We start from the raw sequence: 22,320 nt of genomic DNA on the forward strand, positions 1-22,320 counted from the left end.
GGTGGGGTGGGAGTGGTGGTACATGAGTGGGGGTGCTGACAGGAAGTCTGAAAACCACTTCCCAGCTATTTAATTTAGAAAGACTACCTGGGGAGCCTAGAATTTTAGCACGCATGTCTTTGTTTTATTTCTTCCTTGTTCATTGGAGATCTGGAGCAACCACAGATTTGATGTATTCATATATATTGGATTCCTCCCAGACTCCAACATATATTGAAGAACACTCGCCACCTCTTAAGTCCACCCTTAACCCTGGTCCCTCTTCTGCTCAGACACATCATGTGGCTTCCTACTGCCCATGTTTGGGTTCTGGGAAAATCAAGTTATCAGCATAGGGTCCTGTAGTCAGCCGTGCATATATCCATGTGTGCTCAGGGTGACCCCATGAACTGTAACCTGCCAGGTTCCTCTGTCCATGAAATTTTACAGTCCAGAATACTGGAGTGGGTTGCCATTTCCTTCTCCAGGGGATACTCCCCACCCAGGGATCCAACCCGCATCTCTTGCATCTCCAGCATTGGCAGGCAGATTCTCTACCACAGTGCCAGTCTGGTAGTCAGCTGCTGCTGCTGCTAAGTCGCTTCAGTCGTGTCCAACTCTGTGCGATCCCATAGACGGCAGCCCACCAGGCTCCCGCGTCCCTGGGATTCAGCTAAAGCGGTAATATTGGGCGCATGGCAACTGGTCCCGCCTCCAATCAACCACGCCCACTCGCTGTACCTTCAAAAGCGCCCAGAGCGCCCCCTGTTGGTTCTCGGTGAGACTCAGGCAAACGTGAACACGTGAACGGAACTGGGGTGAGGCCGTTGCAGACTCCCAGGAATAAAATGCTGTCGTCACGTTTGCATGAGTCTCATCGAGAGCCAGCAGGGGGAGCTCTGGGCCCTTTTGACGATAGAGAGTCCCAGGCAGGGTGGTAGTGGCTCATTCGGTCACTGAGGGCTTGCGCTCAGCGGCTCCACCTGCAGCCAAAGTCCACCCTCCGCGCGCAGAATCAGCTCCCGCTTCCTGCGTGGCTCCTCCTTGTCTGGCAGAAAACGGAAGCGCAGCAGGGTGAGAGCGAGGACCACCTTCATCTCAGTCATGGCAAACGTCTGTCCAATGCAGTTCCTGTGGAAGGAGTCGGGGCTCTGACTACACGGAACCCTCATCTCGGACCCACAGTGCCTGAAATCTGACTGGCAGAGTTAGAGAAACCTAACCATGCCTGGGATCCCCTTCGTGGACTTGCATATATCCCCTGAGCCTAGCGCAGACCTCAGTCTAGAATGTAGACCAGCAGACAAAGGAACCCTGCTCTCAGCATACTGCAGACCCCGCTTTGCGCCCACTACCACTCCCAGGATGGGAGAGAAGGAGTGCCAGAACTCTGACCATCTTCAGTTTTGCCCCTTTCCTGCCCCCACAGTCACGCTTGGAATCTCAGCCCCAGAACCCAGCCCCCACTACTCCATCCTCACCTCAAATGCCCAATGCCCCCACCTGGGACCTGCTGAGAAGGGAATAAAAGCCAGAGGTGACCTCCCTTTGATGTTTTCTTGGTCAAAGCGGAAGGGGTCATAGACCTGGGGGCAAGACAAGACAGGGTTACTGGGTGGTATCTCCCAGGACGTCCATCCTTGGAGAGGCAAATATGTGTATAATGGGAAGGAGGTGATGTTTGATTTGCCAATCAGAATTCTGTAGTCGCCTTTGGGTCCCCCAAAGGGAATGGACAGGAATGATGGAAGTATGGCGTGGCAGAGGCATCACCTCAGGGTCTGGCCACACAGATGGGTTGTGGTGGGTCCCGAAAATATCAATGATGCAGATAACACCTGTGGAAGAGGAGGGACCAATCAGAACTAGCTCCAACCTGCCTGATGGGCCCCTCTTCCTACCAGGAACCTCCTCCCCTAATCATTATGGTCACCTTTGGGGATGACCCGGCCATTTGGGAGAACAATGTCCTGGGTACAGCAGCGAGAGATGATCGTGACTGGGGGATGCAACCGCAGACTCTCCTTGATGCACATGGTCAGGAAGGGCAACTGGGCCAGGTCGTCCCTAAGGAAACCCCATGACAATTATCTGGGGTGAAAAAGGAGAGGCACCACCCCCAGCCCTCCTGGTGCCCCATAAGATCCTCTCTGCCTAGAACAAAATCACAGACAGATCAAATATCTCCAAACTCATGAAGTCATATACATAAATACATACAGTTTTCCTGTGATCATCATACCTCAATAAAATGGTTTTTAAAAAGAGAGAAAGAAAAGCAATATCACAGAAGTACTAGACAAAATTTAGTCAGATATTTTTAGCTTTTCTGAAATCAACAAAAAGTGAACCATAGAAATATTTACAAATTTGTATGAATGTGGAACATTCTTTATGGCAAGATTGCAAAATCAAAAGGTAAATGAGCAGGAAACAGATTGAATGTTTATCTTATTTATTACAGGACTAGAGATACTAGCTAATGCAATTAAACAGGAGAAAAAAAGGAGGGTAATGTCATTTGAAATGTGGAGTAAATGCATCATTTTGGCAGACAGTGAAAGAGAATTCACTGGAAAAGTTTTTATAAGCATTGCAGATAAGATCCAGTAGAATTTAGAAAGTAGCACTGACAAGTATACACTTCAGTTCAGTTCAGTCATTCAGTCGTGTCCGACTCTTGCGACCCCATGAATCACAGCACGCCAGGCCTGCCTGTCCATCACCATCTCCCGGAGTTCACTCAGACTCATGTTCATCGAGTCCATGATGCCATCTAGCCATCTCATCCTGGGTCGTCCCCTTCTCCTCCTGCCCCCAACACCTCCCAGTATCAGAGTCTTTTCCAATGAGTCAACTCTTCGCATGAGGTGTCCAAAGTACTGGAGCTTCAGCTTTAGCATCATTCTTTCCAAAGAAATCCCAGGGTTGATCTCCTTCAGAATGGAGTGGTTGGATCTCCTTGCAGTCCAAGGGACTCTCAAGAGTCTTCTCCAACACCACAGTTCAAAAGCATCAATTCTTCGGCGCTCAGCCTTCTTCACAGTCCAACTCTCACATCCATACATGACCACAGGAAAAAACATAGCCTTGACTAGATGGACCTTAGTCAGCAAAGTAATGTCTCTGCTTTTGAATTTACTATCTAGGTTGGTCATAACTTTCCTTCCAAGGAGTAAGCGTCTTTTAATTTCATGGCTGCAGTCACCACCTGTAGTGATTTTGGAGCCCCCCCAAAATAAAGTCTGACACTGTTTCTACTGTTTCCCCATCTATTTCCCATGAAGTGATGGGACCAGATGCCATGATCTTCGTTTTCTGAATATTGAGCTTTAAGCCAACATTTTCACTCTCCTCTTTCACTTTCATCAAGAGGCTTTTTAGCTCCTCTTCACTTTCTGCCATAAGGGTAGTGTCATCTGCATATCTGAGGTGATTGATATTTCTCCCAGCAGTCTTGATTCCAGCTTGTGTTTCTTCCATTCCAGCGTTTCTCATGATGTACTCTGCATATAAGTTAAATAAGCAGGGTGACAATATACAGCCTTGACGTACTCCTTTTCCTATTTGGAACCAGTCTGTTGATCCATGCCCAGTTCTAACTGTTGCTTCCTGACCTGCATACAGATTTCTCAAGAGGCAGGTTAGGTGGTCTGGTATTCCCATCTCTTTCAGAATTTTCCACAGTTTATTGTGATCCACACAGTAGCTAGAGGGAATCTACTATATAACATGAGGAGCCCAGCCTAGCACTCTGTGATGACCTAGAGTGGTGGGATAAGGAGCTGATAGGAAGCAGGCTCAAGAGGGAGGGTGTGTGTGCGTGTGTGTGTGTGTGCGTGTGTGTGTGTGTGTGTGTGTGTCTGTAGTTATGACCAGTTCGTGTTGCTGTATGGCAGAAACCAAAACAACATTGTAAAGCAATTATCCTCCAATTAAAAATAATTAAATACAGTTATCCTCTGAGCCACCAGGGAAGCCAAGGCAAAGAACTAAAGAGCCTCTTGATGAAAGTGAAAGAGGAAAGTGAAAAAGTTGGCTTAAAACTCAATATTCAGAAAACTAAGGTATTCGGTCCCACCACTTCATGGCAAATAGATAGGGCAACCAGTGAGACTTTATTTTCTTGGGCTCCAAAATCACTGCAGATGGTGACTGCAGCCATGAAATTAAAAGACTCTTACTCCTTGGAAGAAAAACTATGACCAATCTAGACACTATATTAAAAAGCAGAGACATTACTTTGCCAAAAAGGTCCATCTAGTCAAAGCTGTTTTTTCCAGTAGTTATGTATGGATGTGAGAGTTGGACCACAAAGAAAGCTGAGCACCGAAAAATTGATGCTTTTGAACTGTGGTGTTGGAGAAGACTCTTGAGAGTCCCTTGGACTGCAGGGAGATCCAACCAGTCCATCCTAAAGGAAATCAGTCCTGAATATTCATTGGAAGGACTGATGCTAAAGCTGAAACTCCAATACTTTGGCCACCTGATGCGAAGAACTGACTTATTTGAAAAGACCCTGATGCTGGGAAAGATTGAAGGCAGGAGGTAAAGGGGACGACAGAGGATGAGATGTTTGGATGGCATCACTGACTCAATGGACATGAGTTTCAGTAAACTCCAGGAGTTGGTGATGGACATGGAAGCCTGGTGTGCTGCAGTCCATGGGGTCACAAAGAGTCGGATATGACTGAGTGACTGAACTGAACTGAACTGAAATACAGTTAACTAGCTCAAAATTGGAAAACTACAAAACACCAAATCTATGGACCAATAGCACTCCTCTCCCTTTCTTATAGTTTGTCTAGTGATTATGTATCCTTCCAAAGGTATTTTTCACATTAAAAAATTAAGTACTATCATACTGAATACCATACACACCGCTCTTTATCTATTTCATGAAATAGTATATCAATCTTTTCTTGTATGTCTCTTAGGATTAGTCTCAAAAATAGAGTCTTCCCTACTCTGGAGCTATAACCTCCCATGGTTTCTTCTAGAGCCTTTAAGAGGTCATCATTTTTTAAATCTTTTGATTCATGTGGATGTTACTTTCTTATAAGACATGAGAAGCAGGATGAATTAACTTTTTTACACGTAGCTTCCCAGTTGTTCCTGAGATTTTAGGAAACAATCTTTGTTTTTCTTATGGATATGAGACTCAATATTTAGCATTTCCTATGTTCACTGGGCAAGAAATTTATATTCATAAATTATCAGTTTTTCTATTAGAAATAGCAGTTAGAAAAATAATAAGAGAAAAAATGATGGTGATGATATAAAATACCTGAATTAAACTTACCAAGAAATGTGAATGCATATTTTTCAATTAAACTTCTATTATTTCTCAATCCAGATAGAATATATGGTTTACCATAGCAACAAGAGTATCTAAGGTTACGTTAACAACATGTGAATACAATCTTTTTGCTAAAATTTTAGACTCAATTAAAAGCCTAAAGATTCCCTGAATATCCAAAAATGGATATCCACTTCACACTCTGGGATACTATGTATTAATATTATGAGGTAATCTCTTTCCACAGGTCAATTATATATTCAAGTCAAATTCCTCCCTCCCTCCTTCCTTTCTCTCTCTCACTCTCCCTTTCTCATCCCTTCCCCCAAGTTCTTCATTTTCTCCCAGCTGTCTTCTTGACCTAAACGTACCTCAAATGCACCCAAAAATCTACTGATTATATCTCAGAGTCTCTGCCGAGGCACTTCTTTCCACCCTCAACTTGGCCCCTCTTGTTCCAAATCCCAGCCCTCCCCATGTACACTGGGAGTGTCCTGACCTGGGACTATTTCTACAGCAGGTTAGGAGCTCCTTAAAAGCAAAGACTGGGTCTGGTCCTTCCTGAGTCTCCAGCATACGGAATGGGGCTGGGAAGAATTGGAGATGGCATAGAATTGGGGACAGAGAGGCAGTATGGCAGTGTTTCCTAAGTAGGGATTAGATGGATGAAGCTGCAGATGTTCCAAGAAAGGAGTTGGATGTCTTTAATATGTAGGTGATCCTAGTGAACCCTAGACTCAACAATATGAGGAATTAAGGGGCAGGAGATTAGCAAATACTCAGGACGTGAAGATGTTTGAAAACATGTAATTTCAGAGAAAACAGTCAGGGAGTGGAGGCGAAGTTCACTTACTGAATTTGTGCTAAGTGGCATCATCTGTCCTCACATATTGTTGTTAATTATCTCAGAAATCCAGCTTTCTCTGCCAAAAGCCAGCAAATTTTGTCCTCCTATCCATGCTGAGTGGGCTTCCCAGGTGGCACTAGCAGTAAAGAACCTGCCTGCCAGTGCAGGAGACGTAAGAGATGCAGATTCATTCCCTGGGTTAGGAGGATCCCCTGAAGGAGAGCATGGCAATCCACGCCAGTATTCTTGCCTGGAGAATCCTGTGGACAGAGGGGCCTGGCGGGGCTGTAGTCCATACGGTCACACAGAGTCGGACACAACTGAAGCAACTCAGCGTGTGCGCATGCACGCGCACACACACACACACACACACACACACACGCTGGGTATGAGATCCTGCCTCTGTGTTCTGTTCCTATTTCCACTAAGTGACAGAATGCACACAAAAAATTTCTCTCTTCCCCAGCCAGGGAGCAGAGGCAATGAAAAGGGCTCAGAAAAAGGCCATGAAGACTTGCACTCACCATTCAATCTCTTTAGACTCACGGTCCCTCAGGAGCTCTTGCACCTCCTGCCGGCAGCGCTCCTGATATTCTGGGTGCTTTGCAAGGTTGTACAGAATCCAGGAGAGGCCACTGGCTGTAGTATCATGGCCTGGGGGCATCCAGAAAGACTTGTGTCTCTGGACTGCTTCAGCACCACAGGGTGGACAACACCCCCATGGTAAAGCCCATGAGGAGGATGGAGAGGGATGGGGTGGTCCAGGGTCCACTGGGCTGGTTCCTGGGTTTAGAGACACCCTATCCCTACATTTTCTCACACTGGTGCCTCACCCTCAAACATAAAGGTGTCAGCTTCAGCCCGGATGTCTTCGTCTGACAATCTCTTCCCATCTTCGTCCTGGAGAGAAAGCAAGATCCCTAGAATTGCTCTAGCTCAGAGGGTTTCTGAGGCTAAACTGAGACAATCTCTGAAGCCCCATTATCCATCCAGAGACCCAAGCCCACCCTGAGATTTTAAACCACCTGTGCACTCTGTCACCAGAGGCCCCACCCCAGAGACCTCCTTCTTGACCTCTTTGTCTCCTATGTTGTCCCTGGTGAAAAAATAATCAGTCACCCATAATTATTTTTATATTTCAAAATAATGAGGGATTCCTGAAAAAAAAAAAGTTCCTGGCAACCTGGGTTACAACCTGGGTTATAAAAATATAAAACCTTTAGACTTTGCCTTCTTACCAAAAATAATTTGTTTAAGCTCCAGAATAATCTCTCTCCCTCTGTGTGTCTCTCTCTCCCTCTCCCCATAGGGAGAAAGGGGAAAATGTATCAGCTGTCTTGTATAAGTTCCAAATTTAAAAATCTGGAGGTATGTACTTTTACTGTGATGCAAGTATGATTGCCATGTACAGGTAATAGCATACTTGAGCCATCAAAGGAATTTAGGAATGGGGTAGCAGAGCTACAGTTCTACTCTGGTTACTGTTTTTGCCATGAGTAATAAATGGGCTGCTCTGATCCAGGATTCTGTATGTATACTGTACATACACATATATATGTGCACAGTCTATCTCTGTGGTACACTGACTTCTTAGTTTCCCATTTGAGTGAAATCTCAGGCCCCTCACAGTTGCAGACTTAGCAGTCCCCCACAGGCAATATTCCACATGGTCATCTCTAAAACTTATCCCTGACCCATCCCTCCGTTCCACAAGCCCCTTCCACGGCTCCCCAGGATCCTCTGCATCCCATTCAAATTCTTTGATCAGGTCAAAGTCCCTTCTACCTCTTGAACTCAGGTCCCAGAGGAACCCACCTTGGTCAGCAGAAGCACATCAATGAAGTCCAAAGTCTTGGTCTTCGCCTTGGCCTTAAGGAAGTCATCAACATTCTCCTTGGGGAGGGTGCGGCGCCGCTCCTGGATGACGGCATCGGTGAAGTCGTGCACCAGGCGGCAAGCCCTGCAGAAGCGCCGCCCATCCAGGGTGAGGAAGTATAGGAAGTCCGTGTGCAGGAAGATCTGCCTGTTCCGCTTTGCCACAAGCTCACTGAGCTCCAAGATGGCGGTGATATATTTACTGGGCTTCCTACTGGATGAGAGCCTGAAGGGAGGAAACAACTTGAAACACCTGAAGCCCAGAAGCCAGGGGCTACCTCCCTTCAGGAATTGAGGCTCCAAGAACAAATGGCTCCCAGATACAGTGTGGGGATGAGCCAGAAGATGTGACTCTTCAGACTCGTCTCAACCCACATCCCATCTCCATGAGGGGACTCCATTCCCCAGGCACCTGGAGCACAGCTTAGATATCATGTTTCTCTCCTGTCTCTCTCACTGCTCCTGTCTCCTTTCCAGAACCGTCCACCCAGCTCATACCTTATCCTCTCCCAGCTAGTCAGTGGCCCAGCCCCTTACCTAGTCTTCTTACATCCAATGTCTATATGACAGTTGGATTCTTTTGAGTCAGATTCGCTTTGCCTGGCTTCAGAATGTCCTTAAGATATTACCTGCCCACTTCTTCAACCTTATTTCCAACGTCTCTCCTCACTATTGCACATACTTTTCTCATTCTAGCCTTCTGTTCTTTATCAAACAGGTCTACCGACCTGAACGGATAGCCCCTTCTCTTTCCATTTCCTGTCCTGGGTTGTCCTGCTCTGGGCCACCTCCTTCAGGAAGGCCCTCCTCGGTCTACTACCTTGGGTCTATGACTCATGTTCCCAGGCTCTTAGCTGAGACTCACTCCTGGCAATTGCTATCAAAACTGAAGACACATTTCTGCAGACTGTCCAGGGTCAGGAGGCTGAGGTGTTCAAACATGTCCAGACGGGTATGGCCTTGGGTGACCAGGCGCTCCCACTTGGTCTGGACAGAGAAGGAGACAGTGTTAAGGCCCATTCCCAACCACCTGAGTGGACTCCCCCAGACCCTGCCTCTTGGCCCCAGGAAACCATCTCCAGAGAGTATCAGGCTTGAGTAGGAGTGGAAGCTGTTACTGCTAGGACATGAAGTTCTCATGACTGGGAGTCAGGAGACCTGGTTTTAAATCTTGGCTCACCCACCCGCTCTCTGTATCCTTGGTCAACTTACTGCATAAAGCTAAGTGCTAAGCAAATTTTAGCTTTCATCACCTTCACTGATGGAAACTGATGAATAAACTGTCCCTATGTTTAGAGAGGTAGTTCTCCATGGGCCCTGAATACTTTTGCGTAATCTTGCTGGGTATGCCAAAAAATTGGTAGTCCATGATGTTCTTTATCTGGACTATTTCTCAGAGCTGTGTTTGCAGCAAACAACCTTTAAGAGTGAGGTAAAGTCTCCTCCTGGGAAAACATCAGGCGTGCTTCTAGTTCTAAAAGTCACAGACACCCTAAATCTAGTGTTCTTCCACCCAATAATAAAACATACTACTTGAGTCGGTATCAGTCAAAGTCCACATTTGCCATCCACATGGGATTTGTTGACTTGGAGGAAGAATGCAAACCAGTGAGAAGAAGGTGCCATCTGCTATGCCAAGAGTAAAAAACTATCCTTTCTCAGTGACCCAGGACTCTCATGTCTTCTGACAGAATCAACAAAACAAGCTCCCTTGTCAGCTTGCAAGTATGGAAAACACACAGCCAAGTCACAAACTCCTGACCTTCCCCGTGTATATATATCCAAACCCTTTGCAATGTGCTTTTTCAGTAACTTCTATTAGTAGGTGGAGCCTGCTTTGATTCTGAGCTGGCCTTGAATCTACTTTCGCCAATGTGTGCTATGCTTAGTTGGTCAGTCCTGTCCGGCTCTTAGAGAACTCATGGATCACAGCCTGCTAGACTCCTCTGTCCATGGGATTCTCCCAGCAAGAATACTGGAATGGGTTTCCATTCCCTCCTCCAGGGGATGTTCCCAACCCAGGGATCAAACCCGTGTCTCCTACATTGCTGGCAAATTCTTTACCACTGAACCACCAGGGGAAGCTCTGCTTTGCCCAATAGACTCTGGTGGAAATGATGAGTAGATGGTCCTAAACCAAGCTCCCAAGCAGCATTGCAGCTTCCTGTCAGGCTGTTGGAACCCTGCTTCTGCCATGTGAACAAACCTGAGATGCATTCTAAAGAGAGAAAATCACATGAAAGGAAGTCCTTTGCCGGGAGTAAGGCCATTTGAGATCAGCCTGCAATCAGCCAAGCCCAAAATATGTGACAAGAATGACCCTAGATCAGCAAAACTCCCTATCTGATCACAGATACACTAGTGACCCAATCTACATCCAGAAGAACCAGCCAGCTGACTCACAGACTTCTCAATACCAAGCACTTACTGTTTTTAAGTGACTTGTTACTCTAGAATAACTACTACAAAATATTCATCATTTTTACCAAACATGTCTCAAGATTCCAAGGCCTCTTTGAGGAAAATGTAGAAACTAACACCTTCTGAGCCTCTGTTATGTGCCAGAGACATGATTCCATTAGGTCATCTTGGCCACCCTACAAAGCAGGGATCACATAATCCTTATTATTCAACTGTGGAAACCATGGTTCAGAAAGGAAGAGCCCATGGCCTTAAAGCCACCCACAAGAGCCAGGTTCCAGACAAGGTGTCTCTGAGTCCCCGTTATCCCCAATAGTCCAGATGGGACCCTGGGTTCAAGAGACTCACATGCATGATGTCTGTGCCCTTGGTGAAAATCTTCATATAGGGCTTCAGGATGTTGAAGTGGAAGGCGGGTGTCAGCAAGCGACGGTGCCTGCTCCACTTGTCACCAGCACTCAGCAGGAGCCCATCCCCTAGCAGAGATAGCCACGGGGAGTGGGCAAAAGGCAGAACTTTCCTCTGGGTCCCCAGGGTTGTCCCCAATCCCCTTCGCTCACAGTTACTCACCCAGCCAGGGCTTCAGAAATTTGTAGAAATCCATGTTCTTGGGTGCGACAGCAGCTGACATGAAGGAGGACCATCAGGGGCCAGGGAGATGGGGAAAGGAGGAAATTTTGTGTGGAATAGAGGATCCCAGCCAGGAGTCTGCATTCCTGCTCTGAGCCCTGCATAGCAGGAATGGGGCCAAGAGAACTGGAAGCCAGAAGCCAGGTGGAGAGGTGACAGGCGGGGAGTGGGGAGACCAGACCAGGCTGCAGGACAGAGGAGAGCAAAGGCAGAGCCCATAGACACAACTCTCAGGTGTTCAGAAACACTCCAACAAGATGCAACATGCCCCAACATTCCCTGACATGGCTCCTACATGGTCCAACATGTTATGAAGACGCAGGCATAGCCCAGCACTCTACAAAACATCTTTATGGGGACCTAGAACACCACATCTGCCCCTGCACTCTGACCTCTCCTGAGATATGTGACATGGCCCCATGTGTTAACATGTCCTGACATGGCCCCAACATGGATGACACAGCCTGATAGGACACATGGACCTGAAGACAGTCTAACTTGGCCTGAATTTTCCCAGCATGAGTCTCACACAGGGCTTACATACACTGATGTCACAGACCTGAACCAGGTGTGTCCCCGGTTGGGCCCCAGACATGACTCAGACATACCCTAAGACAGGCATCAAACAAGATCACATAAGGTCACTAGCATGTCTGAAAACGACCCTGAGTCTCAGACCTCAAACAAACCTGAAACGTGACCCAGACGTGACAAGCAGGAGAACCAGATAATCACTAACAGCATCTCAGGCAAGAAAAAGACAAACCCCAAAATGCCTCAGATGTCCTTGGCCACAGCTAAAGCAACTCCAGATGTGACTGAGACCATGTCTATCTGAGCCCAGGTTTAATCATATACCACGTGTCACCAGGTAAAACATGTACCAGCTGTAATCAGAAACCAGGTAGAAACATAAAGCTGACCACACATAGCCTACAGCAGACAGCACACAGATATGCCCTAGGTGTGAGTAGACGTGACTAGAAGTAGGCAGGTGAGAGGGCAGGTAAGAAAGAGGCAGAGGCATCTCTACCACAGCCCGCTGTGTCTGCACCCAGCACGGAGGATGTGGCAGCAGGCAAGCCATGGCCAAGAGTACGTCTACCTGCAGCGGTGGGGTGGAAGACGCAGGTGACCACATGCCAGCCTCCCGCGCCCCACAAGCAGCACACATCCCCATAGGTGCTGGCCAGGCCCTGTGTGTACAGGAGACCTTCCTCCCAGCTCTGAATCCGGAGAGGAACAGAAAGGACCCAATTCACACTCTTCTCGGCAGCAAGAGGCAAGGATTTGCAGGGCAGAGATCCACACCTGAGCCCATGAGTCAACTCCGGCAGCTGCTTGTCTGTCCTGAGTTTTCTCCTGGGCTCCCTCCCCACATTGGTCATATACAATCTTTGTGGTCCCTCTGGTACAGGGATAGAGAGGTTCTTTTCCTACTTGGATCCCAAACACCGTGTTCACCTGACTTCTCTTTCGTCCCCATATTGCAGATAAGGAAACTGAGGCTCTCAATGATGGAGTCCCTTGCACACATTCTCCCTGACAGTAAACCTGAGACACCAGCCCAAGACTCTTTAATCCATGGCCTGAATTCTTAATTATCCAACTGCTCTGAGCCCCAAAACAATAGCTCAGTGGACCCTATGGTGCCAAGACTGGATGCTCAGAATCTTAGGTTTGTAGGAATTGGTCCTATGACCCAAATCAGATAAATTAAAAGGAATCCTCAACTTTTCCTAGAACTGTCGTAAATGAACTCCCTTTCCCATGGAGTTTGAGCGTCTGAGATTCAGTTTTACCAGGATGAGAGTAAAGCCATCACAGATGAGCACTAAATGATGAAAACAGATTTCTGACAACATTGTTTAAGACCTGGATCCAGCTGGTCAGTTGATTTCCTTTCTTTGCTTAGACCATACAGGGTGGCATTTCCACCACTAACAGCTGAAAGAGACTTCAGCAACCAGAGGGAGCCAGGACCCTTCCCAGAGTCACTCAGCATTCTGGTGTCTGAACCCAGGTCTCCATCAGAAGTTGCCCATTCCCCCTGATCTGTCTCAGATGGGAGGGGCAGAGGGCAAGGGAAGGGAGACAGGGTGGGGTGGAGTCTCCTTAGGGAGATTCCTGGGGACTGGAGAAGGAGAACACTGAACTAGAGTGGCTGAGCCACAGAATAGGATAAATGCAATGGGCCCACCAGAGAGGTAGATGTCACAGGAAGAGCAGCCCCCAATCCTGCACCAGCCAGAAGCCTTCATTGCTCTGGATCTGCAGATGAGTGAGACTGAGGGCTGGCCTGGCAGGGGGCATGGGATACTATGGATGCCCACTGAGTCACTCTCCCCTCTGCTTTGGAATATTTTCTTCTCATTGCTCCAGACCTAGTTCCAGCACCTCTTCTTCCAGGAAGGCTTCCAGAACACCCCAGCAGAGAATTTTGTTTCTTCTCTGGATTGCCACATCTTCTGCTGGCCAGTTCCTGACCAACCATACCGGGTCAAGGATCTCTCTGTCCAGATATGAGACCTTGAGATTGGGGATAAACTTCAGAAGGGTACAAGGTTGGAGGCCAAACGGCCATGGGAAGAAACAGGAGTCAGTGAGATGGAGCTTGATAAATGCATGAAGCAAAGAAGAAGTGGCTGAGAGAGAAGAGAGGAAGGGGGAGCAGGGTCCTGTAGGGGCCACATAAAAAGTTGGCAGGGAGGGGCTAAAATCCATTAAATGTGTCATGACACCCACCACCACAAGCTCTGCATGGGTACCTGAGGCATTGGCGATGCTCCGGAGCATGTCAGGGTGGCAGAAAACGATCATGGGAGTGATGGGGCCAAACCAAATCAGATATCCATGGGAGTAGTTAGCTGCCAGCTGGGTTGATTTTCTCAAGCCCTGCTCTGTCGGGGGGACCTGAAAGCATGTAAGGACATCATTGCCGAGAAGAAACCGCTGCAGTGGACAGGGTGTCAGATCCCGCCCAGATGGAGGGAATCTCTGCTTCCTCCTGCTCCTTCCCTCGTGTGAAGGAGTGGTCCTGAAGCACCTCCAAGTCCCAAGGAGATACCCCAGAGTGCAGGGAGAAGACAGGCTCTTTGCCCACAGGTAGGGTGACTTTATCTTGAGAAGCCAACCTTTTTCTTGTCCTGGGAATGGTCTCAGCCCCAGGGGTGGCCACAGAAAGAGATCCCCACTGGAGAGGTTTGTAGGTAGCAAGGTGGCCTCAGTGCTTGTCCCTGGGTTTTGGTCCCACATCCTCTCCCATTCTGGCTGGTCCATACAGCCTGCAGTTCCTTGCAGTAAATCATCTGCACACCTGGGGCCTTCCATCCCTGGCCGATCCCAAAAGACAGGTGTGAATTTTGTCCCTCACTCATGACAGCAGCTCTGACCCATGAATCCCCCTCCCCCAACTGGCTCCATGCAGAGTACATCCTGCCTATTTCTCTGCAACCTACGGACACAACTTTCAATTATGCCATCTATAAATGAAGAAGCTGACACCTTTTTCATCCAAAAGAAAAGAAGGCTGGGTTGCCTGCTGGTAAAGTATCCTCTCCCTCAGGACGCCTCATTCAAACCCGACAAATACCCCCAGGGGCTCTTGGCAGGTGAACATAAGTCACATTCACCTTTGTGACCTGCTCCTCAGAGGGAAACAGACAGGAAGGCCAGGGGTCTCCAAATGGAGGAAATAGGCTCGTGTCAGACATTTTTTATCTCTCTTAAGCGGCAGGAGGAAACAAACCAGTGATATATATTTTTTTTTTTTTTCCTTCTCTATACAAATTTTAAAAGGTTTCTCTTAAAATACTGTGTTGCCGTAATGACACCTGGTTCCACCTGAAGTTAACTATTCTCAAACCTTGAGTTAACCAATGCATTTTTTTATGGAAATGTTTGTCTTAAGCTATGTTAATGTACTATGCATTTACCCCAAACTGTGTCTTCAAGTCAGTTCTACCTAATGGCTCAGAACTGACTTGACAAACCAGTATGTTATATGCAGATATTGTTCCCCTAATCTATGTAAACAAAACTATTTGTATGGTAATCTGCCCTTCTGCAAGATTCAGGTCAGTCGTTTTATGGCCCAGGATGAATTGTCTGGTGCCAGAGATTATCCCAAACTGCATCTTATGGGTGAGGGGCCTGGTGCCATTCTGAGTTTTAAGACATTCCTTTCTTTCATTAACAGACTGCTAGTGACTATATAACATCCAGCTGAAGACAAGCAGGGGGTACTCTTTCTGCCCCCTTCTGATGCCTATGTCAGAAGGTTTCTCTATCTCCTTTATACGTTAATAAAACTTTATTACACAAAAGCTCTGAGCAATCAACCCTCTTCTCTGGCCCTGGACTGAATTCTTCTCCTCTGGAGGCCAAGAATCCCAGCGTCTTTTCGTAGTTCAGCAACAACCTTTCACTCCCTTCCCTCAAGTACCAAATTGAGGATGCAAAGCACTTGGTGACACTGGTCCAGAGAGGGAGAGTGACTCAGCTGAGGTCACACAGCATGAGGGACCACAGGAAGGAAAAATGACCAAGACCATACTCCCAAGCCCTTAGAGGGGAGGGAAGAAATGCAGTAACTTTGTAACGTTCCTGCTGCCTCCAAGACTCACTGTGCCTTGTGCGCTAAGTCACTTCAGTCGTGTCCGACTTGGCGACCCCATGGACTGCAGCCCGGCTCCTCTGTCCATGGGGTTCTCCAGGCAAGAATACTGAAGTGGGTTTCTGTGCCCTCCTCTAGGGCATCTGCCCAACCCAGGGATCAAACCCCCCTTTCTTCCATCTAACCTGCATTGGCACGCAGGGTTCTTGACCACTAGCACCACCTGGGAAGACTCGCTGAGATGCTTTCAAGACCCAGAATCTCAGGAAATCTTCACATGAAGATTTGTAATGCCCCTGCCTTCTGAACTTTGCCACAATAAACAGTAAAATTTCAGTAAATCCTCCACCAAGTGGTAGCTCTTGTCCAAGACAAGAAAGAAAAGATGGATACCTCTCTCAGCTAGGCTGTTAGATAAGAGGAGCTGGATACCCATCCCTTTGACCCTGACAGAGGGAAGTGATGGCATGCTCGTCACTTAGGTCATCACACCTTTATTTTGCATCCTAATATTAGCCAGCCATGGACTGTAGCCTGCTTCCCAGAACCATCATCAAACTGGGAGTTGCTTATTAAGCAATTTGACAGTTGAGCTGTTTAATTAATCAGGAGCAGGGCCAAGCCAGAGTCAAGGTCTGAGGCACAAAGTGGGGAGGCGTGGAGGAGAGAGGTCTAAGAAGGCTTCTTAGAATGGGTGGTGATTGGCCAACTTTATCCAGGTTGGGCTATGAGCACCTTGGGACATCTTGGTAGAGGGAGGGGAGTTAGAAAAGAGGAGGGATCCTGGAAGGAGGAGGCATGGGGATGGGGAAGCTGTAGCCCAGAGTGAAAAGTCACAAGGAGAAGGACCACATGCAGAGCAGACCCAGGACAGCACCCTTGAGAGGATCTCAAGGCCACCGTGGAGACTGGAGAGGCCAGGGTACCAGATTCTGTGCAGCCCGGCCTCAGAGGTGCCCTAATGTGTGCAAGGCAGGCAGGAAATGGACCCCAAAGCAGGCTAGGGCTGGAAAGGCAGGATGTGGGGAAGGTCTCGATGGCAAAGCAGAGGAATGAGGGAGGGAGGGAAGAGGGGCCTCCCAGGCCTCCCTGGCTTGTCTGCTCTTCTAGACCCCAGCCCAAACCCTGAGCCCCATTCCTGATCTCCCAGGATCTCCCAGGAAACTCACCAGGTACAGGTGAGCGAAGAACCAGTTCAGTTTTGGGGGCTGCGGAAAACACTGGAGGAGGCGACAGTTGTTGTAGAAGGTGTAGGTCCAGGCCAGGATGCGGGCCAGGAGCCAGGAGGCCCCAGTCACCAGCAGCAGCAGCCACGGGGAGGCTGCCACCAGCCTGAATCCCAGCCGGGACACGCTCAGCTCCAGCATCCTGTGGTCAGATGGGGTGCAGGGTGAATCCTGAGGATGAAGGAAGAGGCAGTGATGGTGAGCTGTGAGGCAGAGATGGATAGAGGGAGAGGAGCAAGGGAGTGAGGGGCAGGGTGAGTGCTGGGGACGGGGTGAGAAGGGCTCAGAGACAGACAGACACGAGCTGGGTGAGGGAATGGAGACCAGAGAAATTCAAAGGAAGAGGGAATGATGGAGACAAAGAGACAGACACACACAGACAGTTTGTGTGTGTGTGTGTGTGTGTGTGTGTGTGTGTGTGTTACCCACTGGTATCCACTCCTTTCCCAAGCCAGCTCATTCCCTAGAGCCACCATGCCATGGGCAGTGGCCTTCCCCACACCAGGTCAAAACCCCAAGCCCCTTGACCCTCAGCCTGGTACCTTCTTTCTAGAGCGGGTTGTCTCTCACACAGCTTCCTCTCCCCTTTTTGTGCAAAGCCTTTACCCAGCCCCTCCCCTAGAAAATACTGCCAGGCTCCAGACTAAGCCAGCTGATTCGCCCAGCATGCTTACTTCCTCCCCACCTGGACGCTGCCCAAACATGAAGTGAGGCCTGGGAACCAGTTCAGTGTAACAGACACTGGATCCTCAGGACAGACCGAAGGTCAGCCTTGTCCCAAGTCATCTCCCGGGCTCCCTTCCCGAGGTGGACCAGGGAGACATCATGGACCATTTCTCGGCAGAGACCCTGGAAACTCAGAGCCCTGAGGCCCCTGGCCTCCTGGGCGCAAGCCTGGCAGCAGTTCAACTCCCACCTCCACATAGCCCAAGGCCTGTGTTGAAGCATGGCTTCCAGGAACAGGAGCAGAGAAACCAGTCTGCGTGGAAATTACCTTTATCTTAGTCTGGGAGGTGGTGAGGACAGGGAGGCCTGGCGTCCTGCAGTCCATGGGGTCACAAAGAGTTGGACACGACTGAGCGGCTGAAGTGGACTGAGTCCAGGGATAAAGGAGCCAATTGGAAGAGGGCACATGGAGGCGTGAGGGGCCAGGCTGGGGTGGGCTGAGAGAGAACGGGGTCCACACAAGGGGGTGGGGGGACAGAACTGGGAGTGGAGGTCTGCCCCGCCCTTGCTCTGACTGTGGGCTGTGCAGACTGTCCTCAGTGGGATGTTGAATGAGACCTTGAGATGAGGGGCCAAAGGGGATCTCACAGGAAAATGGGAAGAATCTGGAGTCCTCAAAAAAGATGGAATGAAACCAAAGTGATGGCTACTAGTGCTTGTGTTAGTGTGTGCCAGTAGTCCACCTAGAGCAAGCCTACTCGGTGCAAAGCCATATTTGAAGAGTGCCTTCTATGTGCTGGTACCTAAAGAAGCAGCCTACAGTGTGTCAGAAACTCTGCATAAAACGTGCCTGCTACGTTCCAGGTGGGCTACAGAAAGTGCATTTACTGTGTGCCAAGGACTCTGCATAAATCCTGCCTACTGTATGCCAGGGGTTGTACATAAAGCACACCTACTATGTGCTGGGGACTCTCCACAAGTCATGCCTATGACATGCCAGGGTCTCTACATAAGGCACAGCTACTATGCATGTGGTACTCTGCGCAAAGGATACATGCTGTGTGTTGGACACTCTATGTAAAGCACTGCTTCCGTATGCTGAGTGCTCTACGTATATATGCCCAGTGTGCGTCAGGTGTCCTACATAAAACACATCTACTGTGAGTCAGGTGCTCAACATAAAGTAACCCCTGTGTGCAGGATGTTCTGCCAGCAATATAATTGCATCACCTTCCCCTCAGGGCTCTGGGCCAGCACCCTGGGATCAGGCAGAGGCACCCACGTGATGGCAGGAAGGAAGTTACCTATTTAGGAGAAGAGCAAACTGAGGTTTGAAGAGAACAAGCCTCTAGCCTAAGTTGCCCATCTGAAAGGCACTCAGGTGTAGCAAACCACCAAGCCTAAGTCTTCTCCCTCTGCCATGCTGTTCCACCCCCACTCATAACGGACAATGTCCTATTAATCCATTCATACAGGTGGAATTTCAGGCAATATGATGACACCAGTGGAGAGACACCTGGAGGTCCTTTCAATATCAGGTGGATCATCTTACCACATCCAGGATAAACCACCCAGTGGATCTGGTGCTTCCCTCCTGGCCCTTACTTGATCCTGTCCAGAATTGCCTTGTGGGGGTGTTCTAAGGTGTAAGAGAACTTGAGGGATGGGGCTCCTGGCAGAATTTCTGAGCAGGAGAGTGGGGGTAGTGTCCTGACACTGGTAGGATGCTGGGGAGACCCCAACCTCCTTCTCCTCAACACTGGCTGGGAGATTCAGGTGGAGGATCCTAAAGCCCCCAATGTGGTGTTATTTTCTGTTCTGCAACTTTTCATTGCTATATGAATGAGAAGTGTTATGACTTTAGAAGTCAAGCTTAGAGGTAGAGTCTTGAGAAAGTGCTATCATGCATATTTCAGGCTATTTGTTGTTTAGTCGCTAAGTTGTGTCCGATTCTTTTGCCACCCCATGGACCATAGACTACAAGGCTTCTCTGTCCGTGGGATTTCCCAGGCAAGGAATAGTGGAGTGGGTTGCCATTTCCTTCACCAGGGAATTTTCCCAACCCAGGGATTAAGCCCACATCTCCTGCACTGGCAGGTGGGTTCTTTACCACCTGGGAAGTCCATATATTTCAGACTCTAGGCAACATATTTGACAAAGATGCAGCGCCAGCATGACTAAGCACACCAACCTAGCACGAATGTTACAGGAATAGGTCCAGCGTGACGTCACATTTGTTCTTCCTTGTTACAACAGGAGTTTTTAGCCACCTACTTCCAGCCTCTCTGGGTAGAGAAAGGAGATGACATTTGGTCAGTGGGAGGCCCTGCAGGCAATCAGAGAGGTTAGAGGATTGCCATCCATCCTCTCCAATGGCCACTGCTGCTTCCAGCTTCAGCGCTTCTCTCTGGGTTTCCGGATCAGCTGCGCCCTGGCCTGGGGGTGGTGTCAGCACTCAGCTGCTAGCTCCCAGAGTGCCACACCTGATGCTTCTTCTTGTCCTATTGTCAACTGAAATAAAAACTACACGACATAAGAGCAGTGAGTTTCAGTTTGACTCAGAGACCCTACTGAGGACTCTAGCCCAGGATTCAGTTTCTCGCGTAGCTCTGAGGACCTGCTCCAAGGAGCTAAGGAGGGAGGTCAGCATATATATGACTTTGGCGTAGGGAATATGCAATCCAGTACGCATCATGGGAGGAGGTCATGAGGAATAGATTTCTTAGTTAATAATTTTAGTACTGTTCTAAGTATGGCAAGATACAAAAATTCAGGTTCATGCAAATTTTACCTAAACTATCTGAAGGCAATTTTACCTCTTTTTCCATGTACACAGTGCCTCACCCGCTTCTCTGTCCTGAGTTGGCAACTGCAGCAGCTAATGATTTTACCTTGCAGAACCAGATGGTGAGCAACATTTCTTGTTTACACAGTCTGTACATTGCAAATGGCCCCTACGTAAACCCACTCTCATGTAGTTCATCTGAGGCCCCTGGAAGGACCCAACTGTTACATTTCCCAAAGGGATGGGGTACCTCAGACATCTCAGCAAACCAGTTATATTGTTAGGACCAAACAGGCACCATGACAGGCTTCAGGGGGCTAAGGTAGGCCTAAGTCTCCTTTACAGAGGGGCTGAGTTATTGCCAAGGAGGAGCTGAGATCATCCTCTGCAGGCGCCAGGACTCGACCAATCAGTATACTCTCTGCAGCCTGGTTCAAGCTTATCAGGACAAGGGCGAAACCCCACCCCGCACCCCCGAGAAAGCCCGCGCGCGCGAAAATCTAGCCAATTAGCAGATGCTAAGGAGCCCTTGCAACCAGTCCGCCCCTGCCAACTCCCTGTCTTTGTCTTAACCTTATAAACACTGCTGTAATTCAGGGCTCGGGGCCCTTGTTCCACTCCATTGCATTGGATGAAACTTGGGTCCTGGCTCGAGCTAGCAATAAAATTCCCTTTTTGCGTTTGCATTGCTGTGGATGTCTTGTTCTCTCAGTTCTGGGGATTGGGACCTTGGGCATAACAATATGAGTGTCCCTGTTTGTGTAGGCACACACACAAAAAATGAAGTATTATACCCACATCCTGGAACGGGAGGGTGAAGTAGAAGGAACAATATTTCTGTTGTTGTCGTTCAGTCACCAAGTGGTGTCTGACTCTCTGTGACCCCATGAACTGTGGCACACCAGACTTCCCTTACCTTCACTATCTCCCAGAGCTTGCTCAAACTCATGTCCATTGAGTCCGTGATGCCATCTAACCCTCTCACCCTCTGTCATTCCCTTCTCCTGCCCTCAATCCTTCCCAGCATCAGGGTCTTTTCTAATGAGTCAGCTCTTTGCATCAGGTGGCCAAAGTATTGGAGCTTCAGCTTCAGCATCAGTCCTTCCAGTGAATATTCAGGACTAATTTCCTTTAGGATTGACTGGTTTGATCTCCTTGGTTCTGTTAAATGTCTACACTTAACCAACTGTTTTCTTTCCTTAGATGAAACCTGCAAAGCCCTTTTCACCACAATTATTAATCCATGTAATTACAAAAATTGTATTTTTAAAAGGAAAAAGCTTAACATCATGCATAGTACCATACTGAGTAAATGCTTAGTGCCAAGCCTGGCATGCAGCAGGACTTAATATATAGAAACTGTGAAAAGCCAGAAAGTACCAGTTCAGAAGAAGGACTCCAAGTGCCAAGGTTCAAATCAGGACCAGCTAAGTTAATCTGGGTAGCTCTCTTTACCTTTCTGTGTCTCAATTTTCTTGTCTGAAAACAGGTTATTTTCAAGTTAGTTGTGAAAATCAAATCAATTTAAAAGAGTTAAGTGCTTATAACAACACTCCCAGACTCCCAGTCAGCACCAAACTTGAAAAACTGCCATTGTTTCCTGATTTCACAACAGAATGAGGATTTTGGCACCAGCCGTGAGCCATAAGTCCCGCTTGTACAGACATCAGTTATCTTGCAGACTATGAACATCCCCTATTCATTCCCTCTGACCTTAGCAGGGTAGAAGCTCCTAGGAGAAGAGCAAGCACTGGAATTGGAGTCAGAGGGCTCTAGATCAAAGCTAGGTTTGCCATTTTTCAGCTATATGACCTTGGGCAACTGCTGTACCCTCTGAACTTCACACTCCTCCTCATTAAAAAAGGAGTAATAACAAGCCCTTGGGGCTTCCCTGTTGACTCAGAAGGTGAAGAATCTGCCTGCAATGCAGGATACGCAGATTAAATCCTTGGGTCTGGAAGATTCCCTGGAGAAGGG

At 48.3% G+C, this 22,320-nt stretch overlaps 1 protein-coding gene across 1 annotated transcript; it reads right to left on the reverse strand.

Annotated features, from left to right (window-relative positions):
- Positions 1-932: 932 nt before the first annotated feature.
- LOC128050376 (prostaglandin E2 omega-hydroxylase CYP4F21) lies at positions 933-17,622 on the reverse strand. Its single transcript, XM_052642616.1, has 13 exons — positions 17,567-17,622; positions 16,836-17,034; positions 13,820-13,964; positions 10,992-11,045; positions 10,770-10,897; positions 8,866-8,987; positions 7,941-8,211; positions 6,959-7,025; positions 6,650-6,779; positions 1,913-2,046; positions 1,753-1,817; positions 1,483-1,565; positions 933-1,110 (listed from the first exon to the last, which is right to left on the reverse strand). Exons 2-13 carry the CDS (start codon positions 17,031-17,033, stop codon positions 933-935), a joined length of 1,575 nt encoding a protein of 524 aa, XP_052498576.1. The 5' UTR covers position 17,034; positions 17,567-17,622.
- Positions 17,623-22,320: the final 4,698 nt, after the last annotated feature.

The sequence above is a fragment of the Budorcas taxicolor genome, chromosome 7 (assembly GCF_023091745.1).
Source record: "Budorcas taxicolor isolate Tak-1 chromosome 7, Takin1.1, whole genome shotgun sequence".
In the NCBI taxonomy this organism is placed as follows: Eukaryota; Metazoa; Chordata; class Mammalia; order Artiodactyla; family Bovidae; genus Budorcas; species Budorcas taxicolor.

Excerpts from the sequence above, each read along its gene's own strand:
- LOC128050376 (XM_052642616.1), bottom strand. The coding sequence starts at position 17,033 with ATGCTGGAGCTGAGCGTGTCCCGGCTGGGATTCAGGCTGGTGGCAGCC. Across the intron at positions 8,212-8,865 it reads TTTGATAGCAATTGCCAGGA|GAAGCCCAGTAAATATATCA; the intron begins GTGAGTCTCAGC and ends CTCATCCAGTAG. Across the intron at positions 1,566-1,752 it reads CTGTGTGGCCAGACCCTGAG|GTCTATGACCCCTTCCGCTT; the intron begins GTGATGCCTCTG and ends TCTTGCCCCCAG.